General features: G+C 36.1%; 1 protein-coding gene across 7 annotated transcripts; it reads right to left on the reverse strand.

The window, feature by feature from the left end:
* Positions 1-508: 508 nt before the first annotated feature.
* LOC107805201 (uncharacterized) lies at positions 509-14,409 on the reverse strand. Of its 7 annotated transcripts, none has more exons than XM_075224906.1 (18): positions 14,137-14,252; positions 13,431-13,538; positions 12,821-13,329; positions 12,330-12,570; positions 10,798-11,072; positions 9,178-9,345; positions 8,314-9,090; positions 8,127-8,218; positions 7,084-7,107; positions 6,929-6,991; positions 6,733-6,821; positions 6,571-6,636; positions 4,747-5,391; positions 4,416-4,490; positions 4,131-4,201; positions 3,988-4,045; positions 1,777-1,984; positions 509-1,459 (listed from the first exon to the last, which is right to left on the reverse strand). In XM_075224906.1, exons 3-18 carry the CDS (start codon positions 13,237-13,239, stop codon positions 798-800), a joined length of 3,933 nt encoding a protein of 1,310 aa, XP_075081007.1. In that variant the 5' UTR covers positions 13,240-13,329; positions 13,431-13,538; positions 14,137-14,252; the 3' UTR covers positions 509-797. The 7 variants fall into 7 exon arrangements, with proteins under 7 accessions (XP_075081007.1, XP_075081005.1, XP_075081006.1 ...); XM_075224904.1 differs by having other exon boundaries at positions 1,771-1,984; XM_075224905.1 differs by lacking the exon at positions 13,431-13,538 and having other exon boundaries at positions 1,771-1,984; positions 14,137-14,409.
* Between the last annotated feature and the right edge of the window lie 3,038 nt (positions 14,410-17,447).

Consider the following 17,447-nt stretch of genomic DNA (forward strand, 5'->3'; position numbering starts at 1 on the left):
ATAGAAATGGTCAAAATCTGGATAGTGGAATATGTTTAGAAGTATATATACACTTATAATGTGAGGGAGATGGAGTATGTTTACAAGTATAAATACATTTATAATGTGAGGGAGAGTTGACAATGGAGAAATGTATAAATTAACGCTGTGACTCATTTTATCCAAGTTCGTTAAGGTAAAGGATGGGTTACCTGTCGGCCTCCTATGCAAACATTCTCAGGCTGACCGATCAGTGCTTGGCTGGTGACAATCCTCCTAGCACCCGTTAAGGAAGAAGCAACTGTTTTGACAGGCGAGTATGCTCAAGGTACTTACCAGTATGCGTCTGCAACTAAAACATGAAAATCAAGAAGTTAAATGTTATACATAAAATTACAGTAGTCCATCATTCATAAGATGCAGACAGTTAATGAAGGATTAGCAAGACCAAAAGACTGAACTGCCGGGTACCAGATTCTTATGCTTATATACAAGCATTAGGAAAACATAACTAGTAACCAGGGAGAAAGAGTCAAAAATGCATTATATTGGGAAAAAGGAACTGGATCATTACAAAAGATGACTAAACAAAATTGCCCTTGCGATCTTTGCTAATTTGCTTACAAGGAAACATTGTCCGAATTTAAACAAGTGAGGATTTTCTAGCATTCCCTTCAAATAAGTATACAAAAAATGGCCATAATTACAAGTGCCAATTGGCTAGAGATCTCTTAAGCCATCACTTCTTGAACAAGCAAAAGAGTATTCTCAACTAAACAGTTAAATAGTCCTTAAGAATGTACAATGAGCAGTCACAGTCAAAACATATTTAGCTCGGAAAGGTCATCCATTGGTATTTCAAGCCCCACACAATCATGATCTTGCAAACCATCAACATCAAAGTTGAACCAAGTATTGAAATCCTGAGGCGCCCCAAGCTCAGATTCTACACCTAGCTCTTCTATTGCATCAATGTCATTCAGTGGCACATTCATGCTGTCAGCAGATTCTTTCTTCTCCCTCGATGAATTAACATCACCCTCTCTTTTTCTGTTACCACTTGTATTGACCAATTCTCCAGAACCATTAGCAGAAGGGTAAACTGGATGTGTCGTGATTTCCATGAATTTGTTAAAAGATCCATTTACGGATGTAGAAAGCTGAGCTGTCTTCTGCTTGGGCTTTGATTTTGTCTTGCGCTCACCCTTGGAGTTCCCAAGTGACCGTCCAGCTTTTGCATTTGTATTTCTGGATAAAGAGTCCCTATCTCTTTCACTTCTCTTTCCTTTTGCACCACCGAGAAGAGTTCCACCAAGAGTAGAAGTGGCTCTGAAAGCAGCACCAACATCATCAAGCAGTACTTCTTTTTTCTTCCCTCTATTTAATATTGGCCCATTTTTAGCAAAAACTTGATCAGATTGATGATTAAACCTTTCATATGGATCAACCAAAACACCATCAGCACTAACAGGGCATGAGCCTGTGAAACAAGAGAGATGTCAGCTATTGTTAGAACTCTTGTTAGAAACGACGTCAGTAAATACCACCCAGCTGACAAGAACAGAACGTGCAAGAAACAAACTTCAGCTACTAAAGCATGTGAAGATCAAAATACAATTTCACAAAAAAAGGAAAAATAAAAAGCTCTTGTTAAATAAGAACTGAAATATTTGGTTGACCCAGAGCTCAAGGAATCAGAAAATATTGTAACTAGCTCAAAGTTGCTAAAGCATTGTCATCACAGTGTCAGTCCCATATACATGATAATTTAACTCATAGTTAAAAGCTTACTATTACCAACTGCTTCACGAGCCAAAAGATCTGCCTCATTAATACGAGGCGGAGCGGCAAAAATAATGTCATGGAGCACAGGCTCACTAAAGCAACTAGCTCTAGTGTCCTCAAACTTCCGACACCTGGAAAGTGTTCTCTTTGCAAAAGCCAATGCAACCTGCTTTGACACCTTAGGAACCCCATTTTTGGAAGCTAGACTTCCTCGAGTCGCCTGTCAAATTAATCCAAAGTATTAGCAGTTATTAAACTGAATCACAAAGTTGAGTCACGTCCATATGTTGTAGTAAATCAATTATGAAAGCTCTAGTAACTAATATGGTGCACAGCATAAAGACAAATAAATTCCAATTGCCCAAAATCAGGTAGCCATTAACAGATGGCGGGTGAAACTCTACAAAATTAAATTCACTTCAGCCAAGTATCTAGGATTTATGAGTTGCAATGTCGGTATGCTAGCTAATGAACTACCCTTATTTAACTACCATAATGTATATGTAAGATGCCAACATACTTTGCAGGAGATACAGTTTTGTGTAAAAAATTAGCAAAGACAATTAGTAAAGTTTCATCATTTTAATTACAATAAGCCTTACCCAATAGTAAATCTTCTAAATTCTTCAATAGTGGACAACTGTTCCAGCATGTGTTAGTTGGGTTTCTATGGAAAGAAAAGAACACTAGGTGTTTTGAGGACGAAGCAATGACTGCACAGGAGATAAATATAGGTGCTTGTATGTGCTAGTTTTTTGGTGTAAACTCCAGGATGTATATGAGATACACAAAATGATAGATTTTAGCTTGCTTCAGGAATAGGATCTTTGATCTAGAGGCTATCCCCTTTTCTTCTTTTCTTTCCTTTTTCTTTTTTTGGCGAAGGAGACTGCCCACTCTTGTGAATTCATAATCTTGGTGTCCGGTTTTGTTCTATTTATAAAATCTCTTATTTGCTGATCAAAAAAATATCTTCTTTTATAAAGTAAAAGGTTTCATTCAAGAGGCATCAAGTAGATGCTTAGCCAAAATGACAATATAAAGATGTATCTGATCAAAAAAATATCTTAGGAAACTTGTATGGATAGAAAAACTTGATGGATATTTCGATATTACTTACTTTCAGATTCAGATGAAGAATCTATAGTAGAGTTAGGATTCAAACTAGGTAAGAATAGCCCACAAATGCTTTCTTGCAAGGGCCCCTTTGATGTAATTCACATTACTCACAATGTTTCTACTTGCTTTTGAAGATAAATAGAACTCCAGCGAGAGTGAGAGAAACTACCTGCTCTAACTTCTTAATATTTGGATGTCGTTCTAATGAAGCTTCCACAATATTTAAAGTACAGAATTGCAGTTGTTCTAATCTGCTGAAATTATGGATGACTCACTAAAATTCACCATGTTCAACAGCATCATTAGGTTTTAATTGTTACAACAATTGAAGAACCCTTAGTACTAAAACAATATCAGATACAGCTGTTAGCGCAATTTGAATGTTATCTTAATGTTTTTTAAGCCTGAGCATGACCATACATGCTGAGGTAATTTTTCAACAAAATCTAACTGACCAGAAAAAACCTAGACTAGGATCGATTTTTCTTTGATCGGAATCTTATAATTGAACTTTAAAATCTAGTCAATAGACATCAAACCTTAATCAATCAGAAAAACAGTATTGGAATTCCTAAAATATCAGCCGAGTCTTCTTTATTCCTCTTTCAAACATAGATATTAAGAAGAAAAAGCACAATAACTGGAATTGCCTCTAAAAAACTATAATATCTGCTGATGTATATATATCTTTGTATTCTACTTTCTGGAGAAATACTGCATTTGTGTTTCAGATCACGTATTACAAAGTCAGGTTACTTGCAGCAAGCTTCGCGGATTTTAGTTTTCTCCAAATTCTCAGACTGCTCCGCTCGACAACTTATACTCCTTAAAGTATCAAAAGATCATATATAGTTATTACAAGTATCCTTCACAACATCTCACAATGAAAAGCAGCGTGTTTCAGAGTAAAAGACTCGATGCCACAGCAACCTTCTAAGCAAATACAGGACTTTAGAAGAGAGTAGCTACAGTAGCAGGAGAAGATTATAAAAAGGGATGACAAGAACACAAAATAAAAGTTTGGTGAGAATAGCAGGCGCTACAACAAGAAGCACAGTACAAGAAAGCATGATGAACATACAGATAAAAGAATGCAATCCTTACCAAGAGCTTTCTGTAAGCCAGCTCAACAAGTTTATGCATTGCAATCTGCTCCGGGTCCCTGGAAATTCAATTGGATTTGTAAGGCACACATGAATTCACATTGCAGAAACGTGAAGCAAACTTGATGGCATGTAACATCTTACCATCCGTGCACGTCCTTGCCTTCTTGAAGTGCTTTAGATACTTTCTCCATATATGCTTTCTTTTTACCGATCTACAGCAAATAGAACAAAATGAACTACTAAAGTGGTATAGGACATGTACAGAAAGATGTCCAAATAGACGTGAAAGAGACGGTCTTTATTTGAAGCATCTATTCTCAATGTTCTTGAAATTATATTTGCTGGCATATTTAGCAACAATCAAAACAAGGAAAGAGAGGGAAAATGAGCAAATTATTAGGATGCTATGTAGTGACGCAAGATAACCTCTTGACAGAGTCCCCTCTCCAGCTGCATAATTTCTTGGTTGATCACTTCATCTTCTTTATCATCTAAGTCAGGCTGTAACAAGGATGCAAAAGAAAAAGGAATAGGAAAAATTAAATCATATAACATAGATACAAAAGTTAGAAAAAAGCATATAATTTGTCTCAATTTGTGAAAAGTACTGCTCTGACGCCATTCAAAGTGAAAAATGCAAATTAATAAGCATTTAAGAGAAAGAAGGAAAATGACAGGGGAGGACTCTCAAAATTAGAGGCCAAATGAAAGATGAGAAATATCCTTCTTTTACAATGACCACTGGGAGAAAGCATACCACAGGTTCAATATAGAGGCCAACGCTCTGCAGCTCGAGCAAGAGTTTATCATCAAGAGCCATCTCTGCATATTGACGTTCAAATGAGGAAACACCAAAACTACTAATCTGCAACCTTTGTGGTACATCTGGATCACATTCGGAAAGGCCTACAAACAGTCCAACATTTGAATGCAAATATCCATTATCTCCTCGTGACATCTCATCACTGTATGGAGGTCCTCGGACATCAGGGTTTCTACGATATGCACTATATCCATTGCAGGAAACAAACTCATTTCCAGTCCCATTTTTCTTTAGCTGAGAATCAAAATCTGTCCCGTACTCAGCTTCTGTCCTATTCATTTTTCTAGTCTGAGAATTATTGATACAAGCACCATGTAATAAAGTTTCTGGACCATTTTGCGGCGACGTAAATATGTCAAACCCATTTTCTTCACATTCTTCAATATCCTCCTCTAGAATTAGAGCTGACAGTACTCTTTGGTAAAGTGGAGTAACTTTATCAAAAATTCTATCTGAATCAAATTTTGCACTTAGGATAGAATCATGAAATTGATCGACCAGTTGTGTATCAGATGATACTTTCGAGCCATTATGATTCTTGATGCATCTATTCTTCTCAACAGTTTCATCATGATCATCCTGGAAAAGCAAGCATCACGAGATGTATTTAGCTAGAGCATATATGCCAATAACATATGATATATTGTTAAAATGATATCTTAATTTCCAACAGGAAGCAGTAGAATATGAGAATTGGCTAGACCTATCGAACATTTTAATTATATAGATAATCCGTTAGCAGTAAGCATACAAAGAATAACAACAGTTTTGTTAGGAGGTAACACTTGGGAAAGCTCCAGCTAGACAGTGACTGAAGCATGTCAAGTGATAAAGATCAATACAACTCTTAATAGTAAAGATATAAAGGAGCCTATTCTCTAAAAACAAGATTGCTAGAGAGCATCTGCACTGTCGATTGTACCTCTCTTGTTAAAAGGGATAAATAAGAAGTGTATAATCCACTAGGAGAGATTTAAAAACACGTAAATTGTGGAGGACTAAGAGGGGGATAAACTTTCTGTCTGTGCATAGGATTAAAGGAAAGATAAGAATTTGGATTTGAATCAAGTGACAATCACCAGGAATTACTGATAATACTCTTAAATACATTACGAAACTTTGATACAGCAGTGTGCTTCAAGCAACAAATGAAACATCTCGAAGAAACCCTAATAAAAACAAAAATAAAAGATAACCAACCTTGAAAAGATTCAGGTGGTGGCACAGGGACTAATGCTAACATATTAATGAAATTGAAACCCGAATGAGGAAAATCTGAGGAAGCTGAAGGGAAAGAATTTAGTAAAGGGATATAGGCACCCCAGGGCCCTAGCTGGCCCACCAGAATCCAATTCCAATCCCCCAAAAGAAATTAAACACAGATGCTCCCTCCGTTTCAATTTAGATGATGTAGTTTGACTTGGCACAAAGTTTAAGGGAAAAAAGAAGACTTTTGAAACATGTGGTCCTAAAAGCTTAAAGGGCAAAAGCTTTGTAGGGCCATGACATTTTTGTGGCTATAAAAGCTTCTCATTAAGGATAAAGTGGGTAAAATTAAATGTTTAAAATTAAATTGTTTCCAAATATAGAAATGTGTCATTCTTTTCGGAACAGATTAATAAGGAAAGCGTTGTCATTTAAATTGAAACAGAGGGAGTAATTCTTATCCCAGTTATGGCATAAACTATCCACCAACCAAATTACTGCTAAAAAAAAAGTTATGGCGCAAGAAAAAGATAATTATGGATCAGTAAGTACCAGAACACCATTGGTATGGTTTATTGTTTGATAGAGATTGGTATGAGATTCCTCCGCGGATTTCAGCTGATAAAACATCAATGAAAGACTTAGTAAGACCATCTAATATCAGACAAAAGACGATAGCTGTGTGGTACAATGAAAATCATCATTAGTTGTCACCTGTTCTAGAAGGTAGGATTTCTCTTCGGAACTGACAGAAGCAAAAAGTCTATCCACTTTCTTCCAGAATGCACTTGAACAAGCATGAACTAAAACAGCAACCAAAATAAATTAAGTGCCCCAGTATGTTTATTTTTTTCAACAGAAAAGAAGGATACAACAGAGAGAGGGAAAAACTTTGATGTCAGACACATACAACTAGCATTATATGCCAATTTTGCAGCAACTAGAAGCTCCTCACGGTCATCGTCTGATTCCCCTGAAATATGGAAAATGTGATAGCAGGATTATTTGTTTGAGGCAGGGGAAAAACCAGAATCACGTAGATTGTTTACTAATTGCCAGCCGCACCAGGGACAGCACCAAAAATATAACCTACATACCAAACAGTGGAATGCATCTATCACTAGAAAATCACACTAGTTCAGTAGTATCAAAGATACAAGTTTAGCCATTTCTTATTCCTTCACCATCCCCTTCATTTATTTGTCCACAGTCAATACCAGCTTCGTTTTAAACAACTGATAATGTACTGAAAATTGACTTTATATTTCTGAGAACAGAAGGAAATACAAAAATGAATCAGCTACTTCTCCACCTACTTCACCCCCGTCAGGAGGTGGACACACAGAGACTGCTAGAAACTAAAAGGCCAAATCATGCATAAAGACAGAGTTCATTAAAAGACAAATAGAGACTGCTTGAAACTGAAAAGCAAAATCCTGGAGAAGGGCAACCGAGTTCCCTAAGAATTTAAGAAACATACCCCCTATTAACGAAGGAAAAATTTACACTGGAAGACTTAACTTGAGTAAGCAAATGGGTAATTTACCTGGCTACTAGCAAAGGAGGCGGTTTTAACCCAGGATAATCTCATAAAAAGGGGAATATCTCTGTGTTCAAGATGTTTTCTGTGTGGGGAAAATGCAGAAACTGTCAACCATTTGTTTCTGCATTGCAAGATTACAAACCAACTATGGAAAATCTTTATTAGTCTTAGGGGTATTTCATGGTCAATGCCATACAGGATTAAAGATGTCATTTATAGTTGGGAAGAAGCTGGAGCTGAAGCAACTAGCAGAGATAGATGGAGGACTGTTCCGGCTTGTATTTGGTGGACAGTCTGGAGGGAAAGGAACACTAGATGTTTTGAAGACAGAAGCAATCCACTGCAGAAGATCAAACTCAATTGTATTCTTCTATTTTGTTTTTGGTGCAAACAGATGTACACAGAAGATACATTGACAATCATAGACATACTAGGATCCTGCTAGGTTTTAAATTAGAATATCTTCAAATTCTCTCTATGTAAATTTGGTTTTCAGTGCAACCTGTGTACTGATTTTTATAATATATACAATAGTTACCAATTCAAAAAAAAATGGGTAATTTACCAGTGAAATCCGGAGAACCACTGCTCAATGAATTCCCAAGACGAGAGAACCCTTTGCGTTCCAAGTGCTTTTTCAAAGGACGGCCTGACTTACTGCCACAATCAAATAAATATATAAGTTGATGGAGAAAGAGAAGCAGTAAAAGCCCAAACTCATACATCAAACTTCTTCATTAAAAGACGAGCACCTTCCGTGCTTTTCTGAAGCTGGCCGTGAGTTACGAAGTGGTTTCGCTGTGACTTGATTTTCAAACTTCTCCCTTTTAGGAGAAATGCTGCTCCTAGAAAATGCCGAGCCTCTTCCACTTCGGCCTTGCCTTCGCACGCCATCACCTATTTCTTCTTTGACAAGAAATTTGTTCTTCTTCATATGTGAGGTAGAGATCCCATTACTCTGAACAGTATTTACAATTTTTTCTTCACCTTCACAAGTACTCCCACCCTTTTCTTTTAATCTGTCTTCACCAGCACCAGATTCTTCACTTTCAGAGAGTCTGGCAGGGGATAAAATACTTTCAGCTTTAACTTTAAGGTTTTGCGTAACATTGTTGGCAGCCTTTGAAAGAATAGAACCACTTGTTACACCAGGAGTTAACCTAGCTCCAAAATCAGAAGGTGAACATGCCTCGGATGGCACCTCCACCTCGTCCTGGTTTGAAACTGGTGAGATAAGATTAGCCCTCCTTGTACGAGATATTTTTTGAGGCCTCTGACCAATCCATTGGGTTATGGGCGGAGACGAGGATCCTGTAGGCAACGGACGCTTGCGATTTGTAGCCCCGCCTACAGCCAGATTTTTGTTGACATTTGGGGGCTGTTCCCAGCTTTCCGATGTTCCAGGTAAACGGGGAATGTTAGACGGTGAACTAGCAGCAGCAAGGGAGCCACTTCGTGGTGCCCTTGAGGCCTTCCCTTTTGTTATTGGACTGGGACAGACAGCATGGTTCTCCTCACGACTATTTAACCTAGAGAAAGAAAACCACATAGTAAGAAATCAGTTTGAGAACAACCACTAGGAGATAAAAACTAATTAATCATGCGCCAAGACATACTTAATGCTGCCTTTTGCCAACACCCGTTCTTTATTCAGACCAGCAGTTGGATCCTTAGAATGAGCAGCCTTGTCCTGTTCATTTTTAAGCATTGAACGAGCATTAGGACCAGCAGGTGATGAGCCATCTGACTTATTACTGCTACCAGCACCGCTTGATATTCCCGGCCTGTGCAGAAGTGTTAGTGAGTACAACATAGATAGTTATTCATCTTGAGTATGTGCTAGGTAACAAAGTCAGTACAAAAATGAAAACAACAACAACAACCCAGTAAAATCCCACTAGTGGAATCTGGGGAGGGTTGTGTGTACGCAGACCTTACCCCTACCCCAAAGGAGTAGAGAGACTGTTTCCGAAAGACCCTCGGCTCAAGAAAACAGAAAGACAAAAGGGAGACAATATTAGTATCACCACATAAATCATAGGAAAAATAGGAACAACATTAAATTCAGAAGAAAGATGCAAAGCAAAAGCGATAGGTAGTAAATAGGTCATGCATTGAAAAGCGTAATAGTAAGACACAATATTGCCAATAGCTATCTTAGACAAAAATCCTACCAGACTAGTCTCATAGAGGTACGAAGTAAGGCAAGACTCAACTACCTCCTAACCTACAACCCTAATACTTGACCTCCACATTTTCCTATCAAGTGTCATGTCCTCGGAAATCTGAAGCCTTGCCATATCCTGCCTGATCACCTCTCCCCAATACTTCTTAAAAGTAGAATGTTCAAAGACCATAGTAGCCAAACATGCATGACAAAGCATCAAATTATGTATCCCACTTTCAATTTAGTTCCTTACTTCAACCTACAAAAATAAAGCCAAATGTGATTCCTCTTGCAATCTTCTCATTTGGGCATGAAAAACAACTATATTTTTGTAAGGGGCATGAAAAGCACTATTCCCACAAAGAAGCAGCAACCGCAATGAATGAAGAGATTGATGACCCAGGAAATGAGTGATTCTTATTTGAGTGACTTCTAGCTAGAATTGCGTCGATTAAACACTAGAGGTTGGTAGAATAAGTAGGCCTACCAGCGAAGAACTGGTACTTGATGGGATGAGGGGTCTAGAAAGCAATGAACCAAAGAACAAACTCAACTTAATATATATATTAGGCCACTAGCTCCCCACTGGTTATTTTCCTAAGTGATTCTACACATTCCAACTAAAACAAGATGCTTAATGTTTAAGCTGCTGCCCAAGAAGAGTACAGCATTTTGACGAAGTAAAATACTTGCCCGCTATATCTTTACAACACAATGCAAAGTAAATCCTTTACCTTCATAAACCTATCTAGACCTGGATAACACAGAATAGAAATGTCCTAATACTTCCTCAAAGTCAAAATGTCAAATTTGCAATATGCTGTACTAAAGCCGTCATCTGCAAACATTTCTAGTCTTGTACAACTGAGTGCAAAACATAGCATCAGTTCGCCCAAATTTACATCAATGTGTTAACTCAACAAGTTCAGAGCATTTAAACCACTCTTATCCTTCATCTTAGATGGCAAATAGTGCAACTAAACATTCTTATATAAAACTGAATGAAATCAACATGAAAGTGATGATATGGGGGATAATTCCCAGAAATTCTGAACAGGATAGTAATTACCTGAAACCATGGGAATCAGAAGGTGACAGAACAGGATCGCTGGTAAGTCTATGATGCAGCATTCGTTTAGGCTCTCCATCGTTGTCCGAGGGCCTAGAAATGACAGCACCAACTGAACGTTTCCTTTTCATCTTCTTGTCCCAACCTTCACCTCCAGCTGGCAATCTCCGAATCTTTTCTTCAGCCATATCAGAATCAACATTACTATCTTTTAACATGTCCCGGTCCTTTACTATCATAGGCAGCCTGGATAGAGCACTATTCCGGTACTCCGCCTGAATTATATGGAAAACGAAAAGGTCATTAGGCGATTTGATCAAGGAGACGCATATGAAGCTTACAATTCTCAGCAAGTAAGATAAAAAATAAAAGCAATATGCAAGGGTATTCATTCGACAGAAAACAAAAGTTTCATTAACCATGCACCGCTAGATGATGAGCAAAAAAGAAAAAAGTTCTTCCATTGCAACACCCAAAAAAAAGAATATGCCGAATGAAAACTAATACTTGTGTATTCTGAGCTCCTTTTAATGGTGAAGAGCGGAAAGAGAACAAGTGGTATCATGCACCACACAGTAGAAATGATGGTTCTAAAGATGGCACTTAATCTTGTCCTGCTATACTTCTCTCTATATTTGAAGAATAACCAGAGGAAGATCATCCTGACACAGTGCTCCCATCTTTACAGGATCTAGATAATCTATCCAAATTACAGAACTTACTCTTTTCCTGTTCAAAAAGATCTTGGCAGTTCAATTAGAGGTAATTCAAAAAAATTTGAGGAACACCAGCCTCTCAATGCTTGTAAATGGAACTTGCAAAACAGAAAAAAGCGACCTTTTTTTAAATGGAGAAAAAGGCGACTTGCTCCTACTTACATTTAATTCATTAATTGCCGATCACAACATAAAAGGAGCTTTCCTTCCTTCAAATTACTTACTAACACAAAAATAGAGCCAACATTCAATGTTTAGGGGTCAATCTCTCTTCCTCTTACTGCCCTGTCATCATTCTCAATCATTTTCTAAACTTGAAGCAGATGTAATGTACACATCTACTTTCTAAACCCTGTGTCAATAGCTTCTCATTATCCCATGAGCAGCATGGAAGAACGATATTTCCCCCATATATCCTTTTGTTATGAAAGTAATGTTCTTTTAATGAAAGCATTTATTATGTTGTGGGGAAAAAAACCTACGCAAGAGGTCTACCAAAAAGTAGATCGCCAACTCAAAGATACATCATTCTCTTATATATCTTTTAAAAAGTCTAAACAGTCTTTCTCAAATTTATTTTGTAAAATTCTCTAGCAATAGTTTTTCATCATCCTATGGGTTATTACTTATCAAAAAAATGTATACCCTGTGGGCTATGCAGAACATAGAATGTGTAAAAATAATAATTTTCAGAACATTATACGGCTTTATCATACACGGTAAACACCTCCTTTCCTTGGATAGAGCATATAGTTGTCCCATAAAGTAGCTGCTCGAAGGACAACCAAAATAAATAGCATGATATCAATTACATACCCGAGTTTCTGCCACTGATGTGCGTACACGCTTGTTCAGAGTACTATTTTTAGGCCGCTCCTCTATCTTCTGTGTTACAGGGTCTGAAGGGCCTCGATGTATCTGTGTTCCCATCTTCATGCTTGAACCACCTAATCTCTCATTTGTTAACTGATCATTCCTCTGTTGCTTCTTAGAAATCATGCCTTCAGAAAATTTTGACAGCTTATGCAAGCATTCGTCAAACTTTTTAGCTCTACCACTAGCCAAGACAAAAAAACAGAATACTCAGCAGACACAACTAAACTTTAAAGTGGGGTAACTTTCAATCAAAGTTTATCCAATACCCAAGAAAGAACACCACTAAGATGTCTTAATTTAATGCACACACACACACAAGAGAAGGAGAGTGCTGATCAGTGCAAGTAAAGATACAAAACCATGAAGAAGGATGCAAGAGAACTGATTAATCCAAATAAAAACTAGTTTATTGATTAACATGAAAAAAATACCTGGCTTTGTTGCATGTCTCTGCAACACTATCTCTGAACCTCTTTAATTCTTCCACAGACACAGGAAGTGTAGACTTCAAATGAGCAGCACCAAAAGAATTGTCTTCTGAAGTACTCCCAACAGTAACGCCCAACATTCTCCTTAACTCACCTGAACGAGTATATTTTTGGTCGCCCATTACAATCGGCTCCAGCATCAAGCACTGTGACAGGGATGGCAAATCACCCATGGCTGCACCGGTCCCCCGGGATGCACCCTTCCCTGAACCAAATATACGGGTGTCTGAACTCTCTCTGAAGCTCCCAAACCTGTCCATAGTGGGACCAGTATAGCTCCCCTTAGGTCCATTGGTGTAGTTTCCAATAAAACCCGAGTCACTGCCAGCTGAAGTCAAGTTAAATCTCCCATTTCCAGCCATTTACAAACTCAGAACTAGAACATCATATCTCCAATGATGTTCACGACTACAATTGGGTCCAGAAAAATTGGCTTTTTTAAAAGCTACAACCTTTAAAGACACAAGATAAGAGGCAATCAAACGCCAGCTTTGCAAGAAAATCTTAATACTACAAAGCCAATGAAAAATCATTCTCTGAAATGCAAGCTCACCAAAATTCAGGACGAGGACCTAAGCAATGCCCTTGAGAAACTATTTAATTATCCTTTCCACTTAACACACCTTCAGAAGCCATGGATCATTACCTCAAAAAAACCTAACTACAAATACAGCGAGAGTATTTGTATACATCATATATACAAATACGTTATTAATGTAACCAAGAGTAGATTTTAGGGAACGAAATTCTAGAACATCTAACAGTTTAAACTTTTTCAATTTCCAACAGAATTTTATTTGGGCAAAATATAAAGCATCCCATCTATGAATTGTTATTAATTGTTCTAATTTTCCATACTGATCAGAAAAAAGTTCAACCAAAATTAAGACAAAAAAAAAATAGAGAACATAAACTCATATCACATGGCCGCAACACACAGTTGACTAAATTCCGTAAACCAAGTCTAAAGGCAAAAAAAAATGAAAATTTTGACTAAATTAAGAGCAATTGAACACACCCAATTGAAGCAAAATTCAGCTGGAACTCATGGAGCTGATTGAACAAAACCTAATTTGAAATGCAGAATGACACAACAATTGACAATTCACAACACTTCAACTGATCGTCAAACCCTAATTTCAGTAAAACTGAAAATCTAGGGTTTATCAACCCAAACCCTAAACCGTTATAAACTGCACAAATTCGCACAAATTGCATGAATTAAAAAGTACAGAGCTATGGAAAATTCGAGAACGTACCCAGCATTCACTGATCGGGAAGGGATCGAAGAGAGAGAAACACCGAAAGATTGAAGTAAAGAGAGAGAAAGAAAGAAAGAAAGAGAAACAAAAGAGTGTAATGGTGGGCTTGATTTTTTTTTTCTTTTTTCTTTTTTCTTTTTTTGTCCTTATTTAGTTGACGCGGTTGTTTAGCCCGCGCTAAATTTTGGGGGTAAAAAGGATATTTTGGTTATTAGCAAAAGTTTCCTAGAAACAAGGTACTTTATGCTTAATGACTAAAGGAGGAAGTGTACTTGTCTTGTCATTGACTCCCTTATTTGTTTTAGTGATGGTTTTGCTAAGTTTTGTGGATCTCTATTTTCACGTGAAAATGATGGGGAGTTATGAAAGTATAGTGTTGGATTTAGATTTGTGAAATTTGGTGACTGGTTAGGGAAATGAGATTGAGATTGAGATCGACAAGTTAGATACTCAATGAAATTTTGATGGTTTAAGGAAATTTAACGGCACACGTCCATGTATGTTCATATTAGACAAGTCCGTAGGCTTTAGGTTTAACTTGTTACGTCATAGTCGAAGTATTAAAAGTATCATTCTAACTCCAGTCAAGTTGGAAGCTTTTGGATTAGGAAGGGGAAAAAAGATCGTAGAATGATGATATACATGTATGTTACGCTTCACAATATTAAGTTACGACGATGTTGCACCCTCTAGTATTGTATGTTGAATTTGTCCTAAGGTAATTGACATCACTCAAAGTAAAAGATTATTTGGAAATTATAAGGATTATGCTACTTCACAAGTGATGAGTAAATTCGTGAAGGTGGAAGGGGCAAGTCAAAGAAAATGAATTTTCGTCAAAGTTTGGCATTCTGGGATAAAATACGGCCCGAGCTAAAATACCCGATATTTATGGACTAGTGTCATACAAGGTACTACATGACCATAAGGTGTACAAGGTATGTTAAAAAAGAGTAGTATTTTAAGTAAATTGAGATAATTCTTAATTATGTTGATATTGTTATGAATAGTTTGTACATTGGATGCTACATTGGATGTTCATGTTGTGAATAACTTAAAGATTAAATCTCCTACTTTATGTCCATCATCTTTTCTCTTTATGCATATAAAAGGCTATGTAATTGCAATGGAAAGATACACACAATTGAAGAAGAAAATCTCTTCTTTCTCTCTATCTATATTTCTTGTTCATGTTTTACTAAATTGCTTTTATTTCATAACACGTTATCAGTACGAAGCTCTAATTTTTATTTCAGTCATCATCTTAAAGTACGAAGATAACCAAGTTCATCGTTGAACTACAAAATATTGAATACCTAAAATCATAAAATAAGCGGGTTGAATCAAGAAGAAACATATGTAAGTTTACAGTTTACTAATTTTCATTTATTGAACTTGAAAATTTTCCAAAGCTTTCAAGGATGTGATTCTTCTCTATAAAATATGTGAGATATGTTTCCTTCACTTAATCTTCTTAGCCTAACAAGTATATGCGGTCCGCTTTGGAACTCTTATATCACCATTTATTAATAATATTCTTAGTTTCATTGATTTTTAATAATAGCTAAGCTTTTCATATGTAAGCTTTCAAAACAGAACTTGTTTATTATGGTTTGAATAATCAGTTTTTTTTAAGTACTTTAATTTTTGTTTGAATTTTTCATCAATTTGGATTTCTTTTGAACCTCTCTGATCACTTTAAACTATTTTGGTCTTTGTGTAATTGAAATAGCTTGATCAAGTGTGTTGACTTATTCAATAAATACTGAACATGCATACATTTTTAATTGGCTACTAATATATCATGTAAACACTTAGTGATTTTTTTTATGTGTTCTATAATATTTATCAAACACTATCATGATTTATTACAAGTTATTGGATGTAAATTTGCAACTTATAAATATATTGATAATTTTGAAGATGTCTCTCTCTCTCTCTCTTTTAGAAAAGAGGATTTTAAGATTCATTTTATTTGGAAAGTGGTAACTGACAGATGTCAATGCTTAATTATGAGATATAATTGTCAATGGATCATAATAATTTCTTAATCGATTTCTATATGGTTGTTACTACTTTACTGATGGTTTATCACTACCTAAAATTTATTATATAATAGTTATTTAAAATTAAAAATCTTGCATTAGTAAATAACAATTGAATTATAGCAAAGTTTCATGATATACATGACTTGTAGAAGTGATTATATACTTATAACTAATCCCGCTTCTACTGATGACCACAAGATTGATAATTGATATTTTTCATAAAGGTTCAAGGATGAGTCATACTGCACTTTGGCATATTATGACAATGATTTTATGATCCATTTAAACTCTAATAGAATTTAGAAGAAATGTTCTGACTACAAACAATTGTATTTCATACAGATGCTACAAATAATTAATAAAGCTTTACACTAATTTGAGATTCGTACACTTATCTAAGAAAGCAAATTTGATTTGCTTAGTTGCAAATTAGTTGTGTACAACTTTCTTGGCATGTTATTAAATTTAAGGCTTGAGAGTAAATCTTAATATTGTATAGCCTATTATATCATTGATTGAGGGTAAGACATCGGGATCAAGTCCTGATACTCCATAATAATAAGAGTTGAGTTTGGATCCCAATTTATTATGGTCTAACATGCCTTTATAGAGGTAAGACATTGGGTTTTGTGTCCCATTGTACCATATTGATGATATAATGATGAATAAAGAGAATAAATATTATTGTGTGGTTACATGAATATGTCATTGGTCGCGTACATGTGATACGCCAAATATTATTTTGTCATGCCTTATAAAAGTTATTAAAAGCAAAATTAAAGCAGGAAATGATTTTGCTTATGATGATTTTGACCATGACAATTTATTATGATATAAGTTTCTCCGTGAAGGATACATTTACCATATGAATGGTATGATAAAATATCTTGTAGTACAAAAGTTATTAAGAGCTCCGGAAAAACTAATTTGTTACTACCCGGATGAAGAAAATTATTCATGATATTGATATTGTAAAGTCTCAAAGGAAACTTTTTTGAGTTTCAAATGTATAAGTCAAAGTGGTTGGCATATTGAGACTATAAATGAAAGGAAGATTAAATATCTTCATATTTTTATAATCATACCGGGTAAATATGAAAGGTTACCCGATTTTCTTTCTATTTGTACTACACAAATAAAAGCATGATGATGGAATAATATGCCACAAGTAAACTAGAGGTTTACTTAAACAAATATTAGTTGGCATAACCGGTTGACCATCCTGGTTCAATTACGATGCGAAAAATTAATTGAGAATTA

The sequence above is a fragment of the Nicotiana tabacum genome, chromosome 11 (genome assembly GCF_000715075.1).
Source record: "Nicotiana tabacum cultivar K326 chromosome 11, ASM71507v2, whole genome shotgun sequence".
In the NCBI taxonomy this organism is placed as follows: domain Eukaryota; kingdom Viridiplantae; phylum Streptophyta; class Magnoliopsida; order Solanales; family Solanaceae; genus Nicotiana; species Nicotiana tabacum.

Excerpts from the sequence above, each read along its gene's own strand:
- LOC107805201 (XM_075224905.1), bottom strand. The coding sequence starts at position 13,239 with ATGGCTGGAAATGGGAGATTTAACTTGACTTCAGCTGGCAGTGACTCG. Across the intron at positions 11,073-12,329 it reads CATCAGTGGCAGAAACTCGG|GCGGAGTACCGGAATAGTGC; the intron begins GTATGTAATTGA and ends CATATAATTCAG. Across the intron at positions 4,202-4,415 it reads AGAGGGGACTCTGTCAAGAG|ATCGGTAAAAAGAAAGCATA; the intron begins GTTATCTTGCGT and ends TATTTGCTGTAG.